Source organism: Giraffa tippelskirchi, chromosome 4, assembly GCF_054371585.1.
Source record: "Giraffa tippelskirchi isolate mGirTip1 chromosome 4, T2T-mGirTip1v1.2.pri, whole genome shotgun sequence".
Taxonomy (NCBI): Eukaryota; Metazoa; Chordata; class Mammalia; order Artiodactyla; family Giraffidae; genus Giraffa; species Giraffa tippelskirchi.
Window position 1 is genome coordinate 163021594 of NC_137278.1, and position 22885 is coordinate 163044478.

Genomic DNA, 22885 nt, shown 5'->3' on the forward strand with positions numbered 1-22885 from the left:
TGTTAATGCGAAAAACCTGTCCTTAACACCCGTCAGTCAGTCAGAAGGCAGGTTTTCCACTCCTGACGTTAAAGTGAGCCTCAGAAAAGTAAAACAGAAGAGCTAAAAATGATAAAATCTGTTCAGGGTCATGGGAGGGATTTGAGCCTAGTAGACGATGCTGGAAAAGCCTGTCTTAACTTGGATCTTCTTAGCAAAACCCGAACCCTTTAAGTTACATGAAGATGTCTGTGAATTTTCTCACCCAGTGACTTTTAAACTAGCACAGGACATGAAAGTATGCTGCTGCTGCTGCTAAGTCGCTTCAGTCGTGTCCGACTCTGTGCGACCCCATAGACGGCAGCCTGCCAGGCTCCGCCGTCCCTGGGATTCTCCCGGCAAGAATACTGGAGTGGGTTGCCATTTCCTTCTCCAGTGCATGAAAGGGAAAAGTGAAAGTGAGGTTGCTCAGTCGTGTCTGACTCTTAGCGACCCCATGGACTGTAGACTACCAGGCTCCTCCATCCATGGGATTTTCCAGGCTAGAGTACTGGAGTGGGGTGCCATTGCCTTCTCCGCATGAAAGTATAGGGTACAACTAAAAACATTAAGTTCTCACTTGGTTTTACTACAGATAACCTATGACTGAGTGAGCACATTAACAGGATGGGGGAAGCAAAAAGCAAGTATCAAAATTGGCTCTTAGTTTTTAAAAAATGAGAGCAGGGCATTCTGAACAGAGGGAAGAGCATATACAAAAAGCTGCAAACTGGGTGGTTCTTAATTATTATGACTTATTGTTTTCTTAGCTTGTGGGAAATGTTATTTTGTAGGAAATAAAATATTTTATGAATATACTATGTAAGTATTAAAAAACATTTTCATTTTTCTTAAAATTCTATACACCCCCCCCCAAAAAAAACCAAGAATGAAATTTTAAGGAAAAATTCCCTGGCTTTAAAATGCCTGGAAATTTTACACTTCTGATCATGTATAATTAAAATCATAATGTAAATGAGGTGCAACTGAGAACTTCCAAAAGCATTTAAAAGACTCAGATGAAAACATTTAACTTCACGTATCAATGGTCTTTTTCTCGAGAAACTACTTCTATTTCCCATTGAAATTCAAAACTCAAAATACAGATCTTAACCAATTTTACCAAACTAGGGCAACTGTAGGAGACGAGGCTGGAAATTTTCAGGGCTATGTAAAGCTGAACACTTCATTTGTTCCCAAAGAATGATTGCAGTTTGCTGGATTAATTTTCACAACTATGGTAGCATTCCTTTTTCCTCAGAAGCTAATTTGAACTTTCCTTTGAATTGCAAAGACAGGTCTAATCACCACAACAACTTCTCTGGAAGCCCCTATTTCTAAAAATAGAAATCTATTTTCTGTAACAGAAATATTTTCTTTTACTAAAACAGAAATAAAAAATAGAAACTTCTAAGAATCCCAGTCATGTGGCCTCATCCTCCCCCACAACACAGTTAACCCTCAGCCTCGCTGAACAGTCATGTCGCTGGACTCAGAGATACCCATGCCAATCCCTGTGCATGGGGGCCGATCTCAACTCACAACCCCCATCTCTTAATTCAAACATTACCACTACCATTAGAGGTTTCCATCTGCTCCAAACGAAACTAAGGCACTCCTTTCTCTCTAGTACTACTGCCTTTTTTTTCATGTTTACTTGCATGATTAAAGATATTTTGAAAGTTATGGGAATTCTCTGTCCATTCTATTCAATTGTGCTATGAACCTAAGATGTTCTAAATTCAAAACAAAACAGTACCTGGGGTTTTTTCTTATATCATCCAACTGGCCAACTACATGAGAAACATTGGTACGAATCATCTTAAAAGCAATTTCTTCTTCTCCCATGATTTCAAACCTAATTATCAAAACATAATGAGTATAAATATGTATATGAATATGTAAAACCAAATTTCAATAAGAAAGTTTTATAAAACTTTAAAGAACTCAACATTCTCAGGATGACTTAATCTTTCCATATTGCTAAAGAGAATAATCACATATAAATTTCAAAGAATGCTTAATAGGTAAACTATGGTAAAATTATGAAAATACCACACTAATAATTATTCTTAAATTAAATGAAGAGAAAATGTATACAGTACTTACCTGTATTTGTTTTTGTCCTTATATGCTTTGTGGATTTTATCAGTTACTGGTTTACAGTTGGTTACTAGACTTTTAGTGACTGGTGGCTGTGGGAAAACACAGACATTACATCAGGGCAGAGCCTGGGGTGAGGCAAGGGAAGCATTCATCTCAAGTGCAAGTTTTAAGGGGGCATTAAAAGATGAACCAAGATGAATCAGTAATCAAGATGAGTATTTTAATGCAATATTTAAAAAAAATCAAATTGGCATACTATGGCTCACATACTACTTGTCTATTTTTTAAATAAAGTTTTAATCACATATTACTACAGTCTTATGAGTTGTTATAATTTTTTCAGAAAGAAAATAAATTTCTAATAAACTGTAATGGACTGGTCTATAATGATACTCATAGGCTAAGCTATCATTCTTATAGTCTAATTAGAAAATACTTTTATCCTGTGTGTAATCACAGGTAATTACAGAAATGAAGCCAACATCTGGCTAAGAGTTCACTCAAGTAATGTCAGCTAATGCTGCCACTATTACTAGGGCTTGTACTCTAAACAGCTTATTTGCATGAGCCTCAAGACTAACCTGTAACAGTGAGCAAAGCAGCCCCTACTTAATTCTTAGCAGTCAAAGGATACTTGCTGATTGTAAACCTTATGCCAGATTATTTGGTAAAATAATAAAATACTCTGCTAATAAATGAATATGTATGTATTTCTTAAAAAAAAAAAACAACCCAACACACTAAAATCCCTCAATAACCTTTCATCATGCCTATAAAAGGGCAAGATGAGTAACTGCTTAGATCATCTTCCTTAGAAAAGAATATGCTTCTGTAAGTTCTATATAAGTACAGGGGATTGGCAATTGTGCAGTCTTACTAGGAAGCCAAAGTTTATACAGAAGGAAAGAAAGACAAGTGGAAAGTCGGATGTGGAAATAAAAGGTGGTGAAAAGACAAGTTTGGAGTGAGTGCCGAAGCAGGCTAGACCTGGGGTGACGTCAGTGGCCTCTAAAGCAACCTGTCAACACAATCTCAATGTGGTCCTGAGGACAGTGAAGACCAGAGAGGCCTGGTCCGGAGGAGAAGCTGAGGGGACATGGTTTAGGAGCCCAGCACACTTCCTCCTGTCTTCCTCCTCTGGTCAATGCTCTGGGATTGCCCACCAAGAAGGTACCAGAAGGGACAAATCAGGACAGCCTGGAACTCACCGCTCACTGTCTCCCTCCTGGGGAAAGGGTGTACCCAGATCTTTGAGAGAACTTCAGTTATCTTGACACATAATAAAGAGTGTTTTTAAACCAGGACATTGACATCCAGATGATTGAGTTGATTATATTAGCTTTGTTGGGGGTAATTCCAAATTTGGGGAAAACAGAAAAAAACTCATTGTTTGAAAGAATGTCTTTTAGTCTACACAACCTAATTTCTTTTTTTAAACTGTGATTCTGTTCTCTCAGGAGGCAGGGAAAACACCTACAATGATTACAAATGTGCCTTTTTAATCTTTAAGAACACACTTGTAAAGAACAACTAACGTGTGTAACAGTCTGGGTTTTATAGAGCACTTTTCACTGTATGGGCCTAACATCCCACAGAAGCTGCTGTGCCTCACGAGACAAGCCACTGACCTGCTATCAGCCAGGCCTCCTGAGCGCGCACAGCCAAAGCCAGTCTCAGACTCTGGCTGCTGACTCTTGCCTGTTCACCCACTACAGCAAGCTCCCTTAGGCTGACACCAGGTCTTACACCTTATCTCAGTTTTATTGATTTCATAGTTTAGAATACATATTTAGAGAGCTGGCTTTCAGTGACACATATCTATACACCAACCTGTGTGACATGTTGGACTAACCAACACACAAGCAGCAATACGTATAGTCTGTCTGCACATTCCAACAGCTGTCAAGGTGCCCCTCACGTCTCCTCACGGGTGGGCTTCCCTGGGCCCCAAGAATACGAGTGAGAAACACCGTCCCTGCTGTGTGCAGTGAGTGCTAAACGAATGACTGCCTTCTTTCAGAAAGCAGACTTGTAACTGACTCATTACTTTTCTCTACATTCATTTACAAACATCTTGTCTGCAGATAATTATAGGGCTTGAACATTTGCAAGGTGGTGAGTTTTTAAAAACGTGTTATTTTGGACTTCCCTGGTGGTCCAGTGGTTAAGATTCCCACGCTCAAAACACAGGGGACACAGGTCGATGCCTGGTTGGGGAACTAAGATCCCGCATGCTATGTGGCCAAATAAAATTTTAAAAATTGAAAAAAAAAAAAAAAAGAATTACTTAGGTTTGAAAAAACATTATTTTGATTATGAAAGTTATCTATTCATTACAGAAAATATGAGAATACTAGTGTGAAAAAAGACATTGAGAACTACCAGTAAAAAAAAATAAGCCAGATACAAAAGACTATATGATTTTAAAAGAAAACTACCTATGATTTAACCCACCACCTATTTTGTAAACATTTTTCCACGTGTGTGTGTATATATATGTATGTATCAGTAAAATTAACTGTAAGCATCACATAAATGGCTGTATTATTATTCCATCAATTCTAAATGCACATTTTTTTTTTACATTATCATTTCTTTGAAACTGGGATGCATCTTATAATCAACAAAGTCTTCCAACCATTTCAGCCAAGTGGCACTCAAATACACTTGTGTGCAGATCATCTACTGCCCCTATTGGTAAGATCCAGAAAGTGCCACCATCAAAGCAACTTAGCTTTGAGGAAAGATGAGGTTCAATTTGATGAGTAGGCCAGAATACTGGAGTGGGTAGCCTTTCTCTTCTCCAGGGGATCTTCCCGACCCAGGAATCGAACCAGGGTCTCCTGCATTGCAGGCAGATTCTTTACCAATTGAGCTATCAGGGAAGCCTGACTATTTCCTTGGTTAATGTTTAACAGGACTGCTCTCCTGAGCAATGAGTATACTACAGTGTTACCTTCTGCCATCCTTAGTAAATGATTGTCTGCTTATAGAATATAAGCAACTAATCTCAACATTAGCTTAACATCCATTAGGGAGGAAAAAAAGATATTCCAAAGGAAAATATAAATTATTCTAGATTACTGGTGCTACTGATTTCTACCAGAGACCTATAAACATAGAGCCAGCTTCTAGTTTTTGAAGTGCTGTACAGAAATGACAGTAACACCGAATAAGGATGGACTCTCTGTTTTACATAAATGAACCCACATCACTCACCAGATTCGGATCATAGTACGCTTCCTGAGTTGGCGGGATGTTGTTTAGCTGAGTGATATTAGCAGGAAGCATTTTGGAACAATTTATTAACATGTGTTCCAGACCTGTTAAATCCTAACAAAGCAAGAATAAAAGGTCAAACCTTCTACATACAAGTAATGATTATGGTTTTAAAAATATGTTAAAGTCACCAAAGTGTAAGTGCTACCTTCAAAGAGAGTTTGACTGTATGATTCTTAAAGACCCACTAAAAAGAGCAGAATGAGACAATAAAAACAACTCATCTTTGCCTCAAAGTGGAACGTACAGGACCGGGAGGCCCCACTGATACTAGGTGAGCCAGGGGATCACCAGATGGGTGTCCTACAGCTGGAATCCTCTTGGTGCTCATTATTCCTGAGTGTCCCACTCCGGGGACTAGAGGATGCCAAGGGAGAGGGGACTCTGCAACACCACGGGTCTGAGGGCTCTACTCAGGCACATCTGAAGCCCCTGAATGAACCTGTCACGAGAATCTTATATGCAGGTATGGTCTGCCTCTTCTCCACACAATACCATAGCAATCCCTAATGAAAGTCTTAAAAAAAGTCATCCTATAAAACACAAACTTCAAAATTGATTTTAATCCTGGCATTAAAAATGGACTAGTTGTGAACACCCTCATTTACTTGTACTTGCATTACACTGAAGTATGCAGGGGAAAGAGAAAGTATCAAATTTAAAAGTTTCATTTAAAATGTCACAAAATTTAGGGGCGGGGTGTGGATAAAATTACAATACCTGCAAACTTAAAGGCAAGTCATGAATTCTGGTGGCCAGCGTGCGGATTTCTCTGTCAGACAGGATGCCAGATTGGTCTGTGTCAACTTCATCAAAAACTTGAGATATGTTCAGTGGCTGAACTGCACTCATGAGATAATAAAAATAAGAGAAGGCAAACTGCATGTCCTCGGAGTGGCGCACTTTGTGAAATGACGTCTTGTCAAATTCTTCAGGGAACCTGTCCAAATGTAACATATTGTGAGATCTGGATACTTATGATATACGGTACCCGACACTTGTGGCATCAGAATCTCACTTCCCTCCTGCTGAGATAATACTTCCGACACAGTAGTCATCAAGCATCAGAGCCATAGATGCAGCATAGCGATGATGTGAACTTAAGCTGCCCTGGCTCTGGGCACAAGCAGAAAATTCAGACATAAGCGAGACTTACATGTCTTGCAGTTCCTGCATCACAATTCGGTCGATCATGTGAGGCATATGTGCAGGGACTTTCCGAGATGTGAATCCAAATTTGCTGTTTAGAATTTTGTTCACGTATCGGAGGGAATCGGCGAATGTGTCTTTTAGCTGCCTCCCTGTGTGCTTGCTGTCAGTAAAGTAGGCCAGCTGTGTCTTCAGTGATTCTTCTTCCTGAAAGGAGAATTCCACCCAGCACAGCATTACATTTACTGTACAAGTGTCCTGTGTTAACAAGAGACGGGGGTACTACTTCATGTAGCATGGAAATAACTAGTCATTGTTGAGTGGGGAAAATGAAATGAGCACTAAACAGGTCTCCTTCTGCATCCTAAGACCAGGGCTGACCTGGTCGAGCTCAATGAAAATATTGCAGACAACAGCTGTTTATAGGGTTTTCTTCAGGGACTAGTCATTGACTGTGAGATTTCACAGCCCATTTCAATGTAACATTTAGAGAGTCAATTTACAGTCCATTTGAGAGTGCTTTCAATATGAAGTTATTTCTACTGGTGAAATCAAAGCAGCAAGGACTTGAGTTTTGAAGACACAGGCTAGAATACAAAATTGGTTTCACCATCTAACAGTGTTATATTATGAAATGTAAAGAGCCCTATCAAAACCACTAAGAGGTGAAACTGAATGGGCAAAGAATATTGGCAAAGAACCTGAACACACTTTACAGAAGACGAAATATTTTTCCTTCTCAAACTGATGAGAATATAGACTGATATTAACTGCTATTGGTTAGTCTGTGGAGAAACAAGCAGGCTTGCACACTGCTTGTCAAAGGAGGAAGGGGTGCAACATAAAAGGACATATTTAAGTTTTATACACACTAGACCCTTTAACCCAGCAATTCTACCTATAGAAATAAAGCTTCCCCAAGAGTAAGACATACATACAAGAATATTTATTGCAACATTAGGTATCTGTAATTGCAAAACACTGGAAACAACTTACAGCTGTTATAAAAACAATGGCAGTTTGCCCACATACTACCACATCAAAGGTGACTGCAGAGCAATGTATGTATAACTTCACTGCTCCAAAACAAACTATATAGTTTATATATCTATAGAGAAATACTTGAAGAATACCCACTAAGCTACATATTCATAGTGACTGTCTCTAGTAAGGAGATTAGAGAAGGAAGGAGGAGGAGACCTTTTCCTTTTTTACTGCTTTTTTGGGGGTTTTTTTGCATTGCTTCAATTTTTACCACAAGTTTATAGTGCTTCTGCAATTCAGAAAAGAGGAGGGTGGTGGTGGGGAAATCAACGCAGGCAAGAACTCTGCAGCCCCTCACTCAACCACTAGTAAATGCTACTGTGTCAGGGACAAAAAACACCCTGGAGACAAGGAAAGGAATGAAACTGCATCCCCTTCACTACTCTCCTCCAGCCTAACATCTGTTCAGGCTGTGCTCTATTCATGACCCTAGACCACAAGGTTTTTTCTCGGTCTGTTGACTCCTCCCCACTTTTCAAAGGTCCCACACTTCAACGGATCCTTATCACATGGCCACAGTTCTGGCCTCCCAGCTTGCTCTTTGAGTCTCTAAGAGCATTGACCCTACTGACCATCCCGCACTCCTGGGCATTAACACAGGGATGGCGCTCCTGAGATGCACAAAGGACCCCCGGGCACCGTGAAGGCTGTGGTACAGGAGGGAGAGCTCCAACTCTGAGGATCAGCTCACACTCACCTGCTGTTGTGACATCGGGAAAGCTAATGAATTTGTCTGCGTCTCAGGTTTTCTGTTATTGGAAAAGTATGAGATCTGACTGCACAAGGTATGCAATGCGGTTTTTGAAATAACATGCCAAGTGAAGATAAGATACCATCGCTGCTCTGCTAGGAACTCAGGGTATGCCCCTGGCTGATCTCTTACTCACTCACACAAAGGCTGCTTCTGAAACTGCAAAATGGGCACAACAATAGCCGAGACCCTTACAAGGTATTTTTATTGTTAGAATTATTGGGAAGATTCCTGGAGGAGGAAATGGCAACCTACTCCAGTATTCTTGCCTAGGAAACCCCATGGACAGAGGAGTCTGGCGGGCTACTGTCTGTGGGGTCACAAAGAGTTGGACACGACTGAAGCAACTTAGCCACATGTAAGAAAAGTGCTGAGTTCAGTGGCGGGCACAGGGAAGTTCTGAATAAACAGCAGCTATTACTTTATCACCACCACTAACAAGGTTACTTTTTTCCTGAGCATGGGAAGGAATAAGGCTGCGTGTAACTTACATCAAGCAGATCTCGGAAATACTTTTTCTTCTCCCATGGCAAAAAGCCCAGGTAACTGTCTGTGTATTGCTGCAGTTTTCTTCCAGGTACTACTTCATTGCCACCAGGGTAACTGTTGGCATTTTCCTCTATTTTCTTCTCTTGTTCTTTCTCTGTGATTACCTTTTCCTGTGTGTCCTTGCTTTCCACTGGGAAAGTCAGAGATGAGAGCTTTTCTCTTGACACATTTCTGCCTCCTACTTTTGGAGTCAAGGTTATTGCCCTGAATCTTGCTTCCAGGGGTGGAATCTGGCTCTGGGAATGGTTGTTCACTGTCATTGTCACTACTGGAAAAGGCGATGACCCTTGGAGTCTTTCAGATGTTCCTAAGTTGCTTTTGTGAACCTGTTTTGCCAATGGGGCCTCCAAACTGCCATTTCTTTGCTCTGTCATTAGAGGGTGATTTACTGTTAACTTTCCATTTTGTGGGTTCATCAGAAAGGACCTCAGCAAGGCTGACTTGGACAGGTTGTATCCTTTCATGGTGATGTCTCCACGCTCTAGTTGCAAATCCAAGTTATTAAGGCTCAACTGGATCTCTTTTGGAAGGAGTGAAATATTGACCTGCGGAATTTCCACCTCCACTTGGAATCTTCTTGTCGTGTTCACATCATGTCTCTTGACCTTAGGGAAGCGTTTTTCTTCGGGGATATCCTCAAACAAGATTTCCGCCTCTGGAAGAAGTGTTGTGGAGCTCATCAAACTTTGGTAAGCCTTCTGGGTTGTAGAATTCCGTTTGGGCTCCTCCCTCGTGTCAACTTCTACTACTATCTGGATTTTGAACTCCTCGTCATTTTTACCTTGAAGTGTGAGATTAAAATGTATTGTGGTCGCGTTCATCCCACTGTGCATTAGGAGGTGGATGGTTTTCCACTTATTGGCGATAGAAGCATGTCGGATTATTGGGTTGTCACTATATGCACCTTCGATCCCCTTTTTGGCTATTTCTGCAAAGCTGAAATAAGGCAGGCATTCACCTTTTGGAATAACATAGTGAGTCTGGTTTGGGAGAAGAGTTACTTTATATAATTCATGAAAATGATCTAGAGGAAAAAACACAAACATGACTTTTAAAAAAACTACACATTTCCCCCCTTTTCCTTTCATTCTTAGGGTTTGAGTTTTCACTTTCTAAGCGTGACTTTAAGTGGACTTTAAAATAATCAGAAATTCTACCACAAAAGCTACTGGCATAGGGCTCTTTTGTACTTTCTGAAGCTATCATTATCATTGACATGGAATGCTGGGGCTGGTTCACTACCGAGGTACAACACGATTCTGGACAGCAAATTCCAATGGTCAACTTCTATCCTTTTGTCCATTCGAAAAAAAATAACTTTCTGACCAAAAGGACCTTCGTTAATAATCCAGCAACAAGATCCAGTATTCTATCATGCTTATTTAATCAACCACTGGTCTCCTTTAATTGTTCCCCAATTAAACCTTCACTGTATATTTTCAACTAAGATAAATCTGGTTAGTTTAAGAAAAAGAGCAGACTAGAGCAGTAACAGGAATAGATGCAGCTTCAGTGTCTATGGCTTTCTAAGGATCTGTGTCCTCTTGTAACTCACAACCTGTATGGATTTCAGGCTGGGAAAGTGCTTACCTAGAGAATAATTAAATAATAAAAGTGATCCAAACCCCCTCTATTTATCAAGGATTGTTATCTCCTTATTCTAAGTATGTTTTTATGGCAGTAAATATACCTTGCCCACAGTCGCCAGCATCGAACCCACAGGATAAGACATTGCACGCTTGGTCACAGAACTTATCGGCCAACCAGGAATTTGCACATCCTTGATTACAGTAAGAGACACCAGTCATTCCAGCACCAAAATGCCAGGGCTGTCCGACTCCGATACTTCCGGTGCCCCCAGCTCCCGCAATATAGCGGCTGGCACCACTGTTACCTGGAGGAGGAGGAGGAGAAAGAGAGGATCCTGTGGTGCTTACAGTCTCGGAGAAAAAGACAGCTGCTAGTTCTCCACCAAGACTGATGCATGAATTTCTACCAGGAAAGGTTCACCCTGTTCTTCAATAGAAGATTTTATGTAGCTTAAAAAGAGACGACCTGAAAAGGGGGTAGCACCTGACAGTGGACTGGGTGTGGGGTGACCAGGCCGTGGCACTTAGAGCTGTGCAACCTGCCAGTACAGGCCTTGGATGTGCTCCCGGGGACACGTGTAGATGTGTCTGGAGAAGCAGGTGCTTCTGAACACTGTGACTCTGAGGACTGACAGGAGCACGTCCTAACGCAGGCGCCAACCCCCTGCCCGAGCATCACCGCTCTATGAGAGGCCGAGCTCTCCGGGCTGCACAGGCCCTCCTGCCTGGCTGCATTCTCTGCCTGCAGCAGTGTGTATTTTTCAAAAGTGCCTCTGACAGATCTGACTGAAACGCAAAGCTTTGTTTCTTCCAACACTCTTCACTTTCCTACACCTGCTTCCTCACGTGGACCAGGGGGATGACAGTATCTGCACCTACTCTCTTTTCCTCTGGTGGCTGAGAAATTTAAGTAGATAATGGAGGATGCTTTCTAAGTTTAAATGCTTTATAAACTGAAAGGCAATAAATAAATGTAAAAACTTGTTTCCTCGACAAATCCAAATATAAGTGTACAAGACAGGAAGAAGAGGTGCTAAGGAGATGAGATTGTTTATTTCTTCCACGTCTCTTTAGTCATTCACTGACCTGGAGCAATCTGCTGAGAGTCACTGGCCATGAACTCCTACAAAAACCAGTAAGAGTGAGTGATTCTTGCTCTTGAGCTCACATAATTAAGGGTAGGACTGATTTTCATATTTTTGAATAATAAAAGGCATTTGCAAGTGCAGGGTCAACATGGGAAAATGCCCCCAACAATAACATGAATAAACTAGGTCACGGGTCCAAGAATGATGGCAAATGAAAAAAATTCCAACAACATAGACAAGTTACACCTGAACACATCCTCACCAGAGCAGTCACCACCGTCCCAATCACAGGCCGAATTATTACAAGCCTTGTCACAATAGCCGTCTTTAATCCAGGATCCTGGGCAGCCCTCAGCGCAGTTGGGCACAGGCCATGTCAAATAAACCTAGGATAAAGCCAGAGAGAAAAAAAAGTGGTTTCTGACTTCTGACACATATTATTCTTAAACTAGGATTCCTTTAAAAGAAAAATAAAACAAATGGAGCCTGTAGAAAGGGCCATCCTGTGGTGGCTTCTTGGTCCCGCCTTGCTGATGGTCTCAGCCGGCAGTCACTCTTTTCTGTTACTGGAGGAAAGCAGACAAGGACTCAGCTTACAGGTTTAGTCTCACAACATGGTCTTATAAATAATCTATTGTTAAATAAGGCAGCAACACGCCAGACTTAAATCCAAGTACACAAGTGTGCAGGTGGAAAGTGTGCAAGACGTCACTGCTTTTCTGTGATGCTGTTGTCAACCCCTGAGTGGATTCATGTATCGTCTCCTCTCAAGGCTGAAAAGGGGGGCAGATGACCTCTCAATGTCCTCACCTCCACACGTGAGGTTGTGATGAATTAATCAGCATAGCATATTGAGCTGTGAACTCTGCTTTCAAAACAGCTGACAAGCGACATGTGTGGTGTGCGCTCAGTTGCTCAGTTGTATCAGACTCTCTGCAACCCCATGGACTGTAGCCCAACAGGCTCCTCTGTCCGTGGAATTTTCCAGGCAAGAATACTGGAGTGGGTTGCCATTTCCTACCCCAGGGGATCTTCCCAAGCCAGGGATCAAACTCTCATCTCTTGTGTCTCCTGCGTTGGCAAGCAGGTTTTTTACCATTGCGCCACCTGGGAAGCCCTGACCTGCTATATGGGTTGCTTCCTAACATTTCTGAAAACTTTTAATCTCTACATCTTTGCACAGTCCAGCTATTTGGAAGGGCTTTCTTCATCTGGTTAACTCTTACTTGCTCTTCCAAGCTCATCTCACTCCCAGGATGGTGATGCCTACACAGCTGACACCTCTAACATCTGTGCTCAGGACCATTTTTTCCATCCTGCCCCTCAAAGCCAGAGTGAGACCGGCTGCCTTCAGTGACACTTCATCCATGTCTTTAAAGCACTACATTGAGCTAAATTTGTCTTGGGCGTTTTGCTGACATGGTGAGCACAATAGTTTCCCAGTGATTTTGCTTTTCCTGCTGTTTCAGTAGTAGAAAACATACAGGGTGGGTTTGGGTGTTGAGAACATAAGGAAGCAAAGCTCCTGCCTAGGAACTTTTCGCACTCCCTGATTGTTACCTCTCCTGAGCTTAGCACTCAAAAATGCTCATTTGGACAAATCTAAATATGATATATACACCAATTTCCCTGTGTCCCATCTACAACTTCTAAGTGACTCCTAGACCAGGCACCTCTTAGCTACTCACCTTCTGACCTTTGGAGTGACTGTAGAAATCATCTGGCCAGACATCCTTCCCGAACATGACATCATCATTCAGGTAGATGAACTTCTGGGACAACCCTTCGATGCGATGGATGTGACTTTCAATAGCAGGTGAACTGAAGGTGGGTAAGTGGCTCAGATTTCGAAAAACATCCTTTTAACAGACACAAAACAAACAAGACAGAAAAAGGGGAATGAGAAGGGAGTTTTGTTTTGTTTTTGGGAAGAAGTTAGGGAGGGAGGTGAATGGAAGGATTAAAGGAAGGTGGAAGTGGAGGAGAGGAGAGTCGGGGGATGAAATGAGGGACCAGACAAAGAAAAGGAAAAGACAGAACAGGAAACTACAGCCTTGTGACACATGGCAAGTCTCTACCTGGTGAGTGACTATCGTCACTCGGGGATTATCGAGGTTCAGCCAGGATGGAATCTGCCCATTGGTAACAATGAAAATATTCCGAACCCACGGTGCGTGCCTCTCGATAGATCGCAGCGAGTACCTCAGCTCTTCATTATCTTCAAAACGGCTGGCAGAGACATCTTCATCCTGCTTAGACTGAGGAAAGCATGGGGCACAGAAAGATTTAAAATACCCCTAAGTCACACTGCCCCTCCTGACTGTCCCCTCTGTGCTCAGGGAACTCCAGCAAACTTGCAAAGAGTGCATCCAGCTTTTAAACTTTAAAAAAAATGCAGAACACTCAGCTTATTTAAAACAAAAACACAAAAACAGTATTTCTTTCACACACCTTTTTAAAGAAAAGGTTCTTGGCTCTGAATGTGGGTCATTTCAATTAGTATTAACCAATGGCAGTGACTGGGAATCAAGTCACTCCTCTGTGAGCCCTCTTCCTTCTTCTAATATGTGCGTGTGTGCTCACTCAGGTCCAACTCTCCACAGCCCCATGGACTGTAGCCCGCCAGGCTCCTCTGTCCATGGAATTCTCCAGGCAAGAATACTGGAGTGGGTTGTCATTTCCTCCTCCAGGGGATTTTCCCAACTCAGGGATCGAACCGACATCTCCTCCATTGGTAGGCAGATTCTTTACCATGAGCCACCTGGGAAGCCCTCTTCTAATACAATGACTTATAAATCTTTAATAATCAAAACCCTCAGTTTAGGTTCTAAAAGAATCTCTGCATTCCTTACCTGGCTGATGGCACTCAGATCCCATAATAAATATGCAGGACTTATATTCAGTTCCTTTCCATTGATGGTCATATTCTTCTTCGTCTGCTTATTCAGTTCTTGGAAATCTTTGGGATTATTCAACTGTAGAAGTGCTACACTGGCCTCTGAATACAACTGCAACTATAAAATAATAGGAGAGTTACATGTGGGAAAACTGAACAACAAAGCAGACACCTTTAAATTCCCAGTTGATCCTTGATCTTAAATATAAATGTTATATATACTACATATTGTGTATTAACTATACTATGTGCTGTTTATTGTACCCATTAAATATATATTGCATATATTTAAAAGATTAAAAGTTTCATATACATATTTGAAACAGCAAGCCAGTATCGCGGAGAGAAAACCTACATGGGCCAGACACATTTCCCAAATGAATGCAACAGACCAGCTATTTGGAAACAAAGAGAGTTGGGGGCTGTGACAAATGGGACATCTCAGGCCCCATCTGAAAAATGCAGCCATTAGTCAATAGGGACAAAGGCAGCCAGATCTCTGGAGAGGCCAGAATCCCCAGTATCACGTGAAATCTCCCAGTTTTCAATGGTGGCTCATATAGTTTTGATTGTCATGCATACAAACAAAACACATCTGGTCACCAATCTGTGACCTCTGTTCTAGAATACCGCCCATCTGCCTACAGTGGGGAAAGTCCTGTCAGGTAATGTCGCTGGAACTGCGGCAGGTGGAGAGCAGGTGTCAGCAGGTGTCTCATAGCACTCGTGCCCACACCTAGTCCTGGCAGGGCTGCTTGAAGTGCCTGCACAGGAAAACCACCATGAGGGGCAGCGTTTCTGAAGCAACCATAAACCCAAGAGGGAACATCACACACATCGACACATTTTACAAGCACACTTCCCCACCTCGACCAGAGTCCACACCACCCTTGATAAGTTTTTTTTTGGTGTTTTAATTCTGTATCATACAATTTCCTGTGAAGAGAGGCTTTCAGAACTGAAAAAGCAGGGAGAGGGTTGAAAACCACTCATCTAGGACAGCAACACCCTAGTGGTGAACTGGCTTTCCTAATAGGGTCAATTTCTTTCTTAATTTTTAGCCTTCTTAATTTATAAAACAGGGAAAGGGACTTCTCTGGTGGTCCAGTGGCTAAGACGCTACGCTCCCAATGCAGGGGGCCCAGGTTGGATCCCTGATCAGGGAACTAGATCTCTGGTGCCACGACTAAGGTGCAGCCAAATTTAAAAAAATAAATAAAAAACAGAGAAAACACAAATTACTTTGGGCTCACACTAAGCTTTTGCATGTGCTACATGACTATATTTAGGTCATCCTGCAAAGTTTCCTGAGTTTATGTAGGCCAAAAGTAGAGGTCAGAGTTGGAATTTCATTTCTATCTCTTCCCCTTTGTAGTATGTAGGCACTAGCTCTCACTGAAAATTGTGTATGTGTGTGTGTGCGCGCGCGTGCTGTCCTCTTTACTGATCACTTTCTCTCACCTAACAGTATCTGGTAGACACAAAACACTCCCCGCAGACCTGCTCATACCCCTTCACTCTTCCTCCTCACTCTGCAGGAGATGGATGGGAGGCGGGCCATGCAGGGCAAGCGTCCTCTAAGTACCTAATAGTCCCCCTGCCTGCCCCCAGCCTCCCCTCCCACAGAGGCACTCAGAGAACCTCACAGGGCTCCCTGGAGTGCAAAAATCACTATTCTAGGATAAATAAATGTCGTACTTTAATATCCTAATTTAATTTTAAATTTATTGGGAAAGTGAAAGTCGCTCAGTCCTGTCCAACTCTTTTGTGACCCCATGGACTATACAGTGGAGAAGGCAATGACACCCCACTCCAGTACTCTTGCCTGGAGAATCCCATGGATGGAGGAGCCTGGTAGGCTACAGTCCATGGGGTCGCTGGGAGTCGGACACGACTGAGCGACTTTACTTTCACTTTTCACTTTCATGCATTGGAGAAGGAAATGGCAACCCACTCCAGTGTTCTTGCCTGGAGAATCCCAGGGACGGGGGAGCCTGTTTGGGCTGCTGTCTATGGGGTTGCACAGAGTCGGACACGACTGAAGCGACTTAGCAGCAGCAGCAGCAGCAGCAGCAGCAGCAGGACTATACAGTCCATGGAATTCTCCAGGCCAGAATACTGGAGTGGGTGGCCTTTCCCTTCTCCAGGGGATCTTCCCAACCCAGGTCTCCTGCTTTGCAGGAGGATTCTTTACCGGCTGAGCCACCAGGAAAGCCTAATCATGAAAGTGAAAGTACCCTTTATTAATCTCTTCTAACTCGAGCTGCTTTTATTCTAGAAAACTACTTTGAAATTTCACAGGGATTTGTCTAAGAGATGGAAAATTGGAAAAGGGATGAAAACTAAAGAGCTTAAAGGAACGTTTGTATGTATGAAAAAAATTTCTGTCAACCGTCTTGAGTGGTGTAAAGGATCCTGTGTTGGCCACTAGGTGGCACCCTAATCGCAGACACCTTAATTACTCTTCAGGGAAGACACAGGAGGTGGTAAGTGTGGTGAGTGCCTGAGGCTGGAGTTCTTAGCTTGGGAATCTGTGGGTCAACTGGCTCCATATATATAACTTCTTTCTTGAAATTACAAGTCAGTCTTAATTCTTTAAATTACAAGTTTCTCCAAGACAGAACAACTTCTACATCCACCCCCTGCAGATCCATAGCCAGACTTGTAACATTACTGAGAAATGAAGTTTTGCTATTTTTTAAGCCACTGGGACTTTAGGATGTTTGTTACAATAACATTATCTAGAATGATGTGATTGATATACACCTTTAGATGGTAGTGTGAGGTTAGGGGAAAAAATGTGCCAGCTAATGCAACTGAAAAGCAAATTAGCTCTTTTTAGTAATTTCAGAACTCAAGCAACTAGGTCTTAATATGTTCTGGTGGTTTTCTAAAACTTGTATCAGTTTCAGAGGTGCCTATTTAATCTACCAAAATGCTCACATGAGGAACAAAACCAAAATAAAGGGTGCCTGAAAATGGTTTTGTTTGCAAAACAAACAAAATTGTGTATGCTTTAAAAGGTACACAAGATGGCTTCAGGGAAATCACTGGAAAAGGGGGCATTAATACAAATATTACTACAATTTACTATGACCTTGAACGTGTCGTGCCTTGAACAGAGGTTTGAGGGGTCAGAGTCCAAGTCAGACAGTATGCTGTTCCCACCTTGCCCATACTGTCCTTCCTGCAGAAACAAATGATCAATAACTAATCAGCCTTCAAGGATCCCATGTAGCCTCCTTCTCTTTGGAAACTTGTCTCTGATCCATGCAGATCTTTCTTTCTTGTCTCTAAAATGCCAACTCATCCTTGATAACTAACCTCATACTATCCTGTTTTGCTACTTGACCACTACATATACATATATATTGCCTCCAAAATAGCCTGAGGACAAGTGTATGTCCTCCATTTCTGCACACCCACTCAGCAACCAGCATCACTTAATTCAACCAAATGTGAGAATGCACTTGACAGCTTGGGGAAGATCTGCCTGCTCTAACATATGTTGAAGTGAACAAAAACAAAACCCCAAAAAACAAACGAAAAATTCATCATGAATGAAAACGTCCAAAAAGAAAATGATTTAGAGAAAGCTGAAAATAAAGACTATGGATATATGCCAGTATAAAATAAAATTTTTTAAAAAGACCATGATAACCTGATTTCTCAAAAGTTGATTTCTGTGTCCATCACATAAAAAAAAAAAATTCAACAGCAAAATTAGAGGGTAATTAATCAGATTACAAAAGGACTCACATCTCAAGGTACTGGGTAAAAAGTTCATTTGGATTTTTCTGTTAAGATGATAGGATTCTTCAGGCAAGAATACTGGAATGGGTAGCCATTCCCTTCTCCAGGAGATCTTCCCCACCCAGGGGTCAAACCTGGGTCTCCCCCATTGCAGGCAGATTCTTTACTATCTGAGCCCACCAGGGAAGCCCTAAGATGTTATGGAGAAACCCAAACAAAATTTTTGGCCAACCCAGTGTCTCAAACTAGAAAGTTTTCAATAGAGAAGACTGCTTGATTTGTAAGATTATAGTCCACAGAAGAGTTTTCATGAATTCAAATCTATCACCTTGCAAACAAAACCATTTCCAACTAACTCCCACTTCCCCTGATGGGGGTAAGAAGGGAATCTTACCTTGTTTTTCACTAAACAAGATGATGAAGGCCAAGTTGTTGGATGTATAAAATCATGACATCAAAAAACTAAAAGACTCCTTTGAATGATCACTCCACTAAAATGGTTCCCTTTACATCCCAGGACACTATACATGGTGAGTGTCAGAGTCTTGCTTCTTGCTCATTCTCTCAACAAGGCCCCCTAAATGCCAGGCCTAGAGATGATCACTAGGGTACAAGATGAGCAGGCAGTACCTGTCCTGAGATGCTCGCAGCCCACCCAGGGTCTCTAGGACAGAACTGAGCCCTAGGTGGCTTTGGAGGTCACGGGCCTTAGCAAAGGCCACCTGGAGGGTCCTGGGAAGGCACAGTGGTTCAGCCGTTCAGGTCCTGAACAGGAACCAATGTCTCAGCCCTTCCTGCCACGTGCCACAGGGCACCTCCAATGTATTACCCCAAACTGAGCTTTCAGTTTCCTTCCCCAAATCTTACTTCTCCCATGAAGCTCTGAGTGTGGTTAATGTCACCATGTCCACCTTCACTGGTTCACATCCACCTCCCCTTTCATTTTTGCTTCCATGTCCTCCAGGAGCTAATAAGTCACCGGCTCAGGCTGAGGGTTTCTCAGATGGTTCTGGAACCATTCTCACCACTGGCACCACTGCCAAGGCACTTGTGGAACCTGAATGTCTTGCTGGGCTGTGGCAGCAGTGGCTGGGCTGGTTTCACTCGGTTATCCTTGGCACAGTCCCTGGCACATAGCAGGTGTTTAATCAATGCTAGACTGGGAATCCAGTGGTTGGAAACTTCATTCTCAGGGTGCCCGTAATAGAACCAGGAAGTAGGACCCAAGGAAAGACAGTGCCTTGGAGAACCAGGCTTGAATGCTGATACCACCATCTTTCTGTGCTTCCTCTTTCTCATTTTCTCTTGTGCCTCCAAAAAGCAGAAACCCTTATTCCTGAAGCCAATCACAGGTGCTGGCACTGTGACAATGAGCTGCAATAAATACTGTGAATACCTGGCTGGATCCCCCAGGAGGTGCCAGCCTCTGCAACGACAGGTCTGGGGAATCCAGATCAACCTCCAACTGGGTGAATGGTGGAGGAGGGTGCATCCCCGTGGACAGAGCCTGGGGTTCTACTGCCTAGTTCAAGTCCTGCCCCTCCCTGCCTCTCCTGGCACTCACCATTCCGCACTGCCCCAAACTAGCCTACCAAAGAGGTGATCACCACTTGGATCTTTTAGCAGGCCATGCCCACCCAGCAGCAGATTTGCTGGTCAAAAATACAGACACTAAGTCTACACCTGTACACCTAACAGCTAGGAAGCCAAGAAGCCGAATAAACGCTGACCTATGGTTGTATCTGCCCCAATCAATACTAAAAATAATTCAGGGGGAGGAGGAAGATAATTATTTAAGAAAAAACTACAGATTAAGAAATAATTCAACGCTCATCGGGCTGGGCATTACTGTATTTCCAGGTACCAGAAAGAAAATTATGGGGGAAAATATGAAGAAAAGACAGAAATGTCATTCATATTACCAAGGTATTTACAAAGGTAATGCAAAGTATCTTAAAACAGTGAAACACTTAAGGAGAAAGGAAACCAAGGGAACTTGGACAGGCAGATAGAAAACATGGTCCAGACATAAACTCAATAACCCCCTAGTCACAGCTCTCCCCGCCACTACCTCCACCTCCATCCTTTCACCTCCCCATTGTTAAATGACATCAATAGGAGACAGAGGGAAGAAGCAGGAAGCTAAAAACAGTGGCAGAATTTAGAGAACATTTCTTTGTAAAATCAGGAGGAGCAGAGCCGAGCAAATTCTGAGCCAAGACCTTTATGCCCTCCATCCTGAGGGAGGAAGCATTCATACTGTACAACCCAGGCTACTGCTGACAGAACAGCAGGCGTCCTGACAGAAGGTCAAAAGGACGGTACACCCACACGACCTGTGCCCTACATCAATCAGACACATGGCTCTGAGGACAAGAAAGGTTAACACATGTCACAGCCTCCAAAGTCAACTCTAACGGATGGGCTCGGTGTTCAAGTGTGAAGAGTTAACATGTGTAAATACTATGTATGTTTGTGGCTCAGCTAGCTATTAAGGAATGAAGGGCTCCCATGATCAAATTTCCAAGTATGTGCAGCACTCCCCTGTGTGAGTGGAAGCTCTACGTAAGTCTGCAGGTTGGGGCCTGTGTGTACCTACAAACACATGCTGGATCTCCCCCACCCCCTCCTTCCACATTCACACTGCCACCGGGACTCCTGTCCACTGCTACACTCTCAGCAGCTGTGACAGCACCTGACACACACAGACATTCCTTTGTTAAACAAATGAATCCTTATTCTGCCTGGGAAACCTACAATCCAAGTCAGACTCCTAAAATTTGGCCAAATTAAGAGTAGAAAAAAAAAAACAGAATCTTCTACAAATAAAAAGCTGTCTTCACGACAGCATATGTGACAGAATGGAGAACCTCTTTGCTTCATTGGGTTTTTTGGTTTATTTTTTGGCCACGCCACTCAGTTTATCGAATCTTAGTTCCCCAACCTGGGATTGAACCTGCACCCTCAACAGTAAAAGCAGAGTCCTAACCACTGGACCACCAGGGAATTCCCCCTCTCTGCTTCTTGTTGTCAGCTATGCTGTTAATATAACAGAAGGGGCTGCCGAGAAGAGGCATGCGCTAAATGGGATGTGCTAAACTAATTGCTCTATTTTCTAAGCTCTTACCAGTTTTATTTTAGAAGAAAGATTTTCTGGCAATTTTGCTTTTAGTTGATTTGTTTCCTTGAATGTCGGTGGAAATCCACTCAGGAAAGCCAAATCTTGCATTAGCACTAGCCCAGGGACTTCCTTATCTGTTGTCTAAAATAAGAACAGGAAAAACACAGCTCACTTTCCACATCATAAGGCTGGTGAAAACTTACAGCTGAGAAAACTAGGAAAGATCTATTATTGCATCACACAAGCTTCAAAACAAGAATGGTATGATTATTTAAATCAATACTAGTACTGGAAAGCTAGGCCTAGAGGAAAAGTAAACATTAAAAAGCCGCTCAAAGTAAAACAGCTTTATTTCTCATACTTTTATTCTAATGGATTGCAAAAATACAGCTAATTTAAAGTAACATACCAAATAGCCCCTCCAAACTGTCTGTCTGCTGTTTCCTTTAAACATTCCAGCCTGGGCATCTTCAACTACAACAGAGAATACATAAACAAGCATGATTTTAATGAATACTTAGCCATGGTGTCTGGCAGGACACTGTAAAAGGCATTTTGAGAGCTGTCAAATTTTCCAGTAGTCATGTATGGATGTGAGAGTTGGACTATAAGAAAGCTGTGTGCCAAAGAATTGATGCTTTTGAATTGTGGTGCTGGAGAAGACTCTTGAGAGTCCCTTGGACTGCAAAGAAATCCAATCAGTCAATCCTAAAGGAAATCAGTACTGAATATTCATTGGAAGTACTGATGCTGAAGCTGAAACTCCAATACTTTGGTCACCTGATGGGAAGACCTGACTCATTTGAAAAGACCCTGATGCTGGGAAAGATTGAAGGTGGGAGGAGAAGGGGATGACAGAGGATAAGATGGTTGGATGGTGTCACCGACTTGATGGACATGAGTTTGAGTAAGCTCCGGGAGTTGGTGATGGACAGGGAAGCCTGGGGTGCTGCAGTCCATGGGGTCACAAAGAGTTGGACATGATGAGCAACTGAACTGAACTGAAACCAGTATAATATATGGTCTCAAAGAAAAGGTAGTTGGGGGAGACAAAATTAACCCATCCAACAAAAGGGGAGCTACTGTAACCCACTGTAATTCTGCAGTACTGAAGGAGAGGCTCCTGTGTGCAGAGGAAACAGAAATGAAAGATTGACACTAATAACAGAGGTAGGACCAAACATCAAACATCGACAAGTTTCATTTAAAAAATAAAATTGTTTGACCAGAGTAAAACATTTGGGAGTGGTGGGTACGAGGAAAAGAAGGCAACCAGAAGGGGCCCTTGAAAGCCAGGCCAGTGGCATTTATTGATAGATGGACAGTGGGGAGCCACTGTAGGTCCTGGGGATTCCCCCAGAGTCACAGTGAACTCCTGTGATTCATCAGGTAATGTGATTAGAGCAGATTAAGTTAGGGGTAGGGAGGGTGATAGGCTTCCCAGGTGGTGCAGCGGTGAAGCATCCACCTGCTAACACAGGAGACCTGGGTTCAATCCCTGGGTCGGGACAATCCCCTGGAGTAGGAAATGGCAACCCACTC

At 42.6% G+C, this 22885-nt stretch overlaps 1 protein-coding gene across 9 annotated transcripts in view; it reads right to left on the reverse strand.

The window, feature by feature from the left end:
* GNPTAB (N-acetylglucosamine-1-phosphate transferase subunits alpha and beta) overlaps positions 1–22885 on the reverse strand; it is an 80890-nt gene that overhangs the window by 7835 nt on the left and 50170 nt on the right. For 8 of the 9 annotated variants that reach the window (XR_014083452.1, XR_014083453.1, XM_081595550.1 and 5 more), the window contains 13 exons: positions 21753–21817; positions 21350–21484; positions 14426–14587; positions 13652–13831; positions 13262–13432; positions 11836–11959; positions 10587–10790; positions 8839–9920; positions 6560–6759; positions 6124–6343; positions 5344–5457; positions 2128–2213; positions 1778–1876 (listed from right to left, as the gene is read on the reverse strand). Coding sequence is in view for 7 of the 9 variants with exons in the window: in XM_081595550.1 (XP_081451676.1) it covers positions 1778–1876; positions 2128–2213; positions 5344–5457; positions 6124–6343; positions 6560–6759; positions 8839–9920; positions 10587–10790; positions 11836–11959; positions 13262–13432; positions 13652–13831; positions 14426–14587; positions 21350–21484; positions 21753–21817 (2842 nt within the window). In the remaining 2 variants the exon portion in view is untranslated. The remainder of the gene's footprint in view (positions 1–1777; positions 1877–2127; positions 2214–5343; positions 5458–6123; positions 6344–6559; positions 6760–8838; positions 9921–10586; positions 10791–11835; positions 11960–13261; positions 13433–13651; positions 13832–14425; positions 14588–21349; positions 21485–21752; positions 21818–22885) is intronic. The other variant, XM_081595551.1, reaches the window with a different exon arrangement.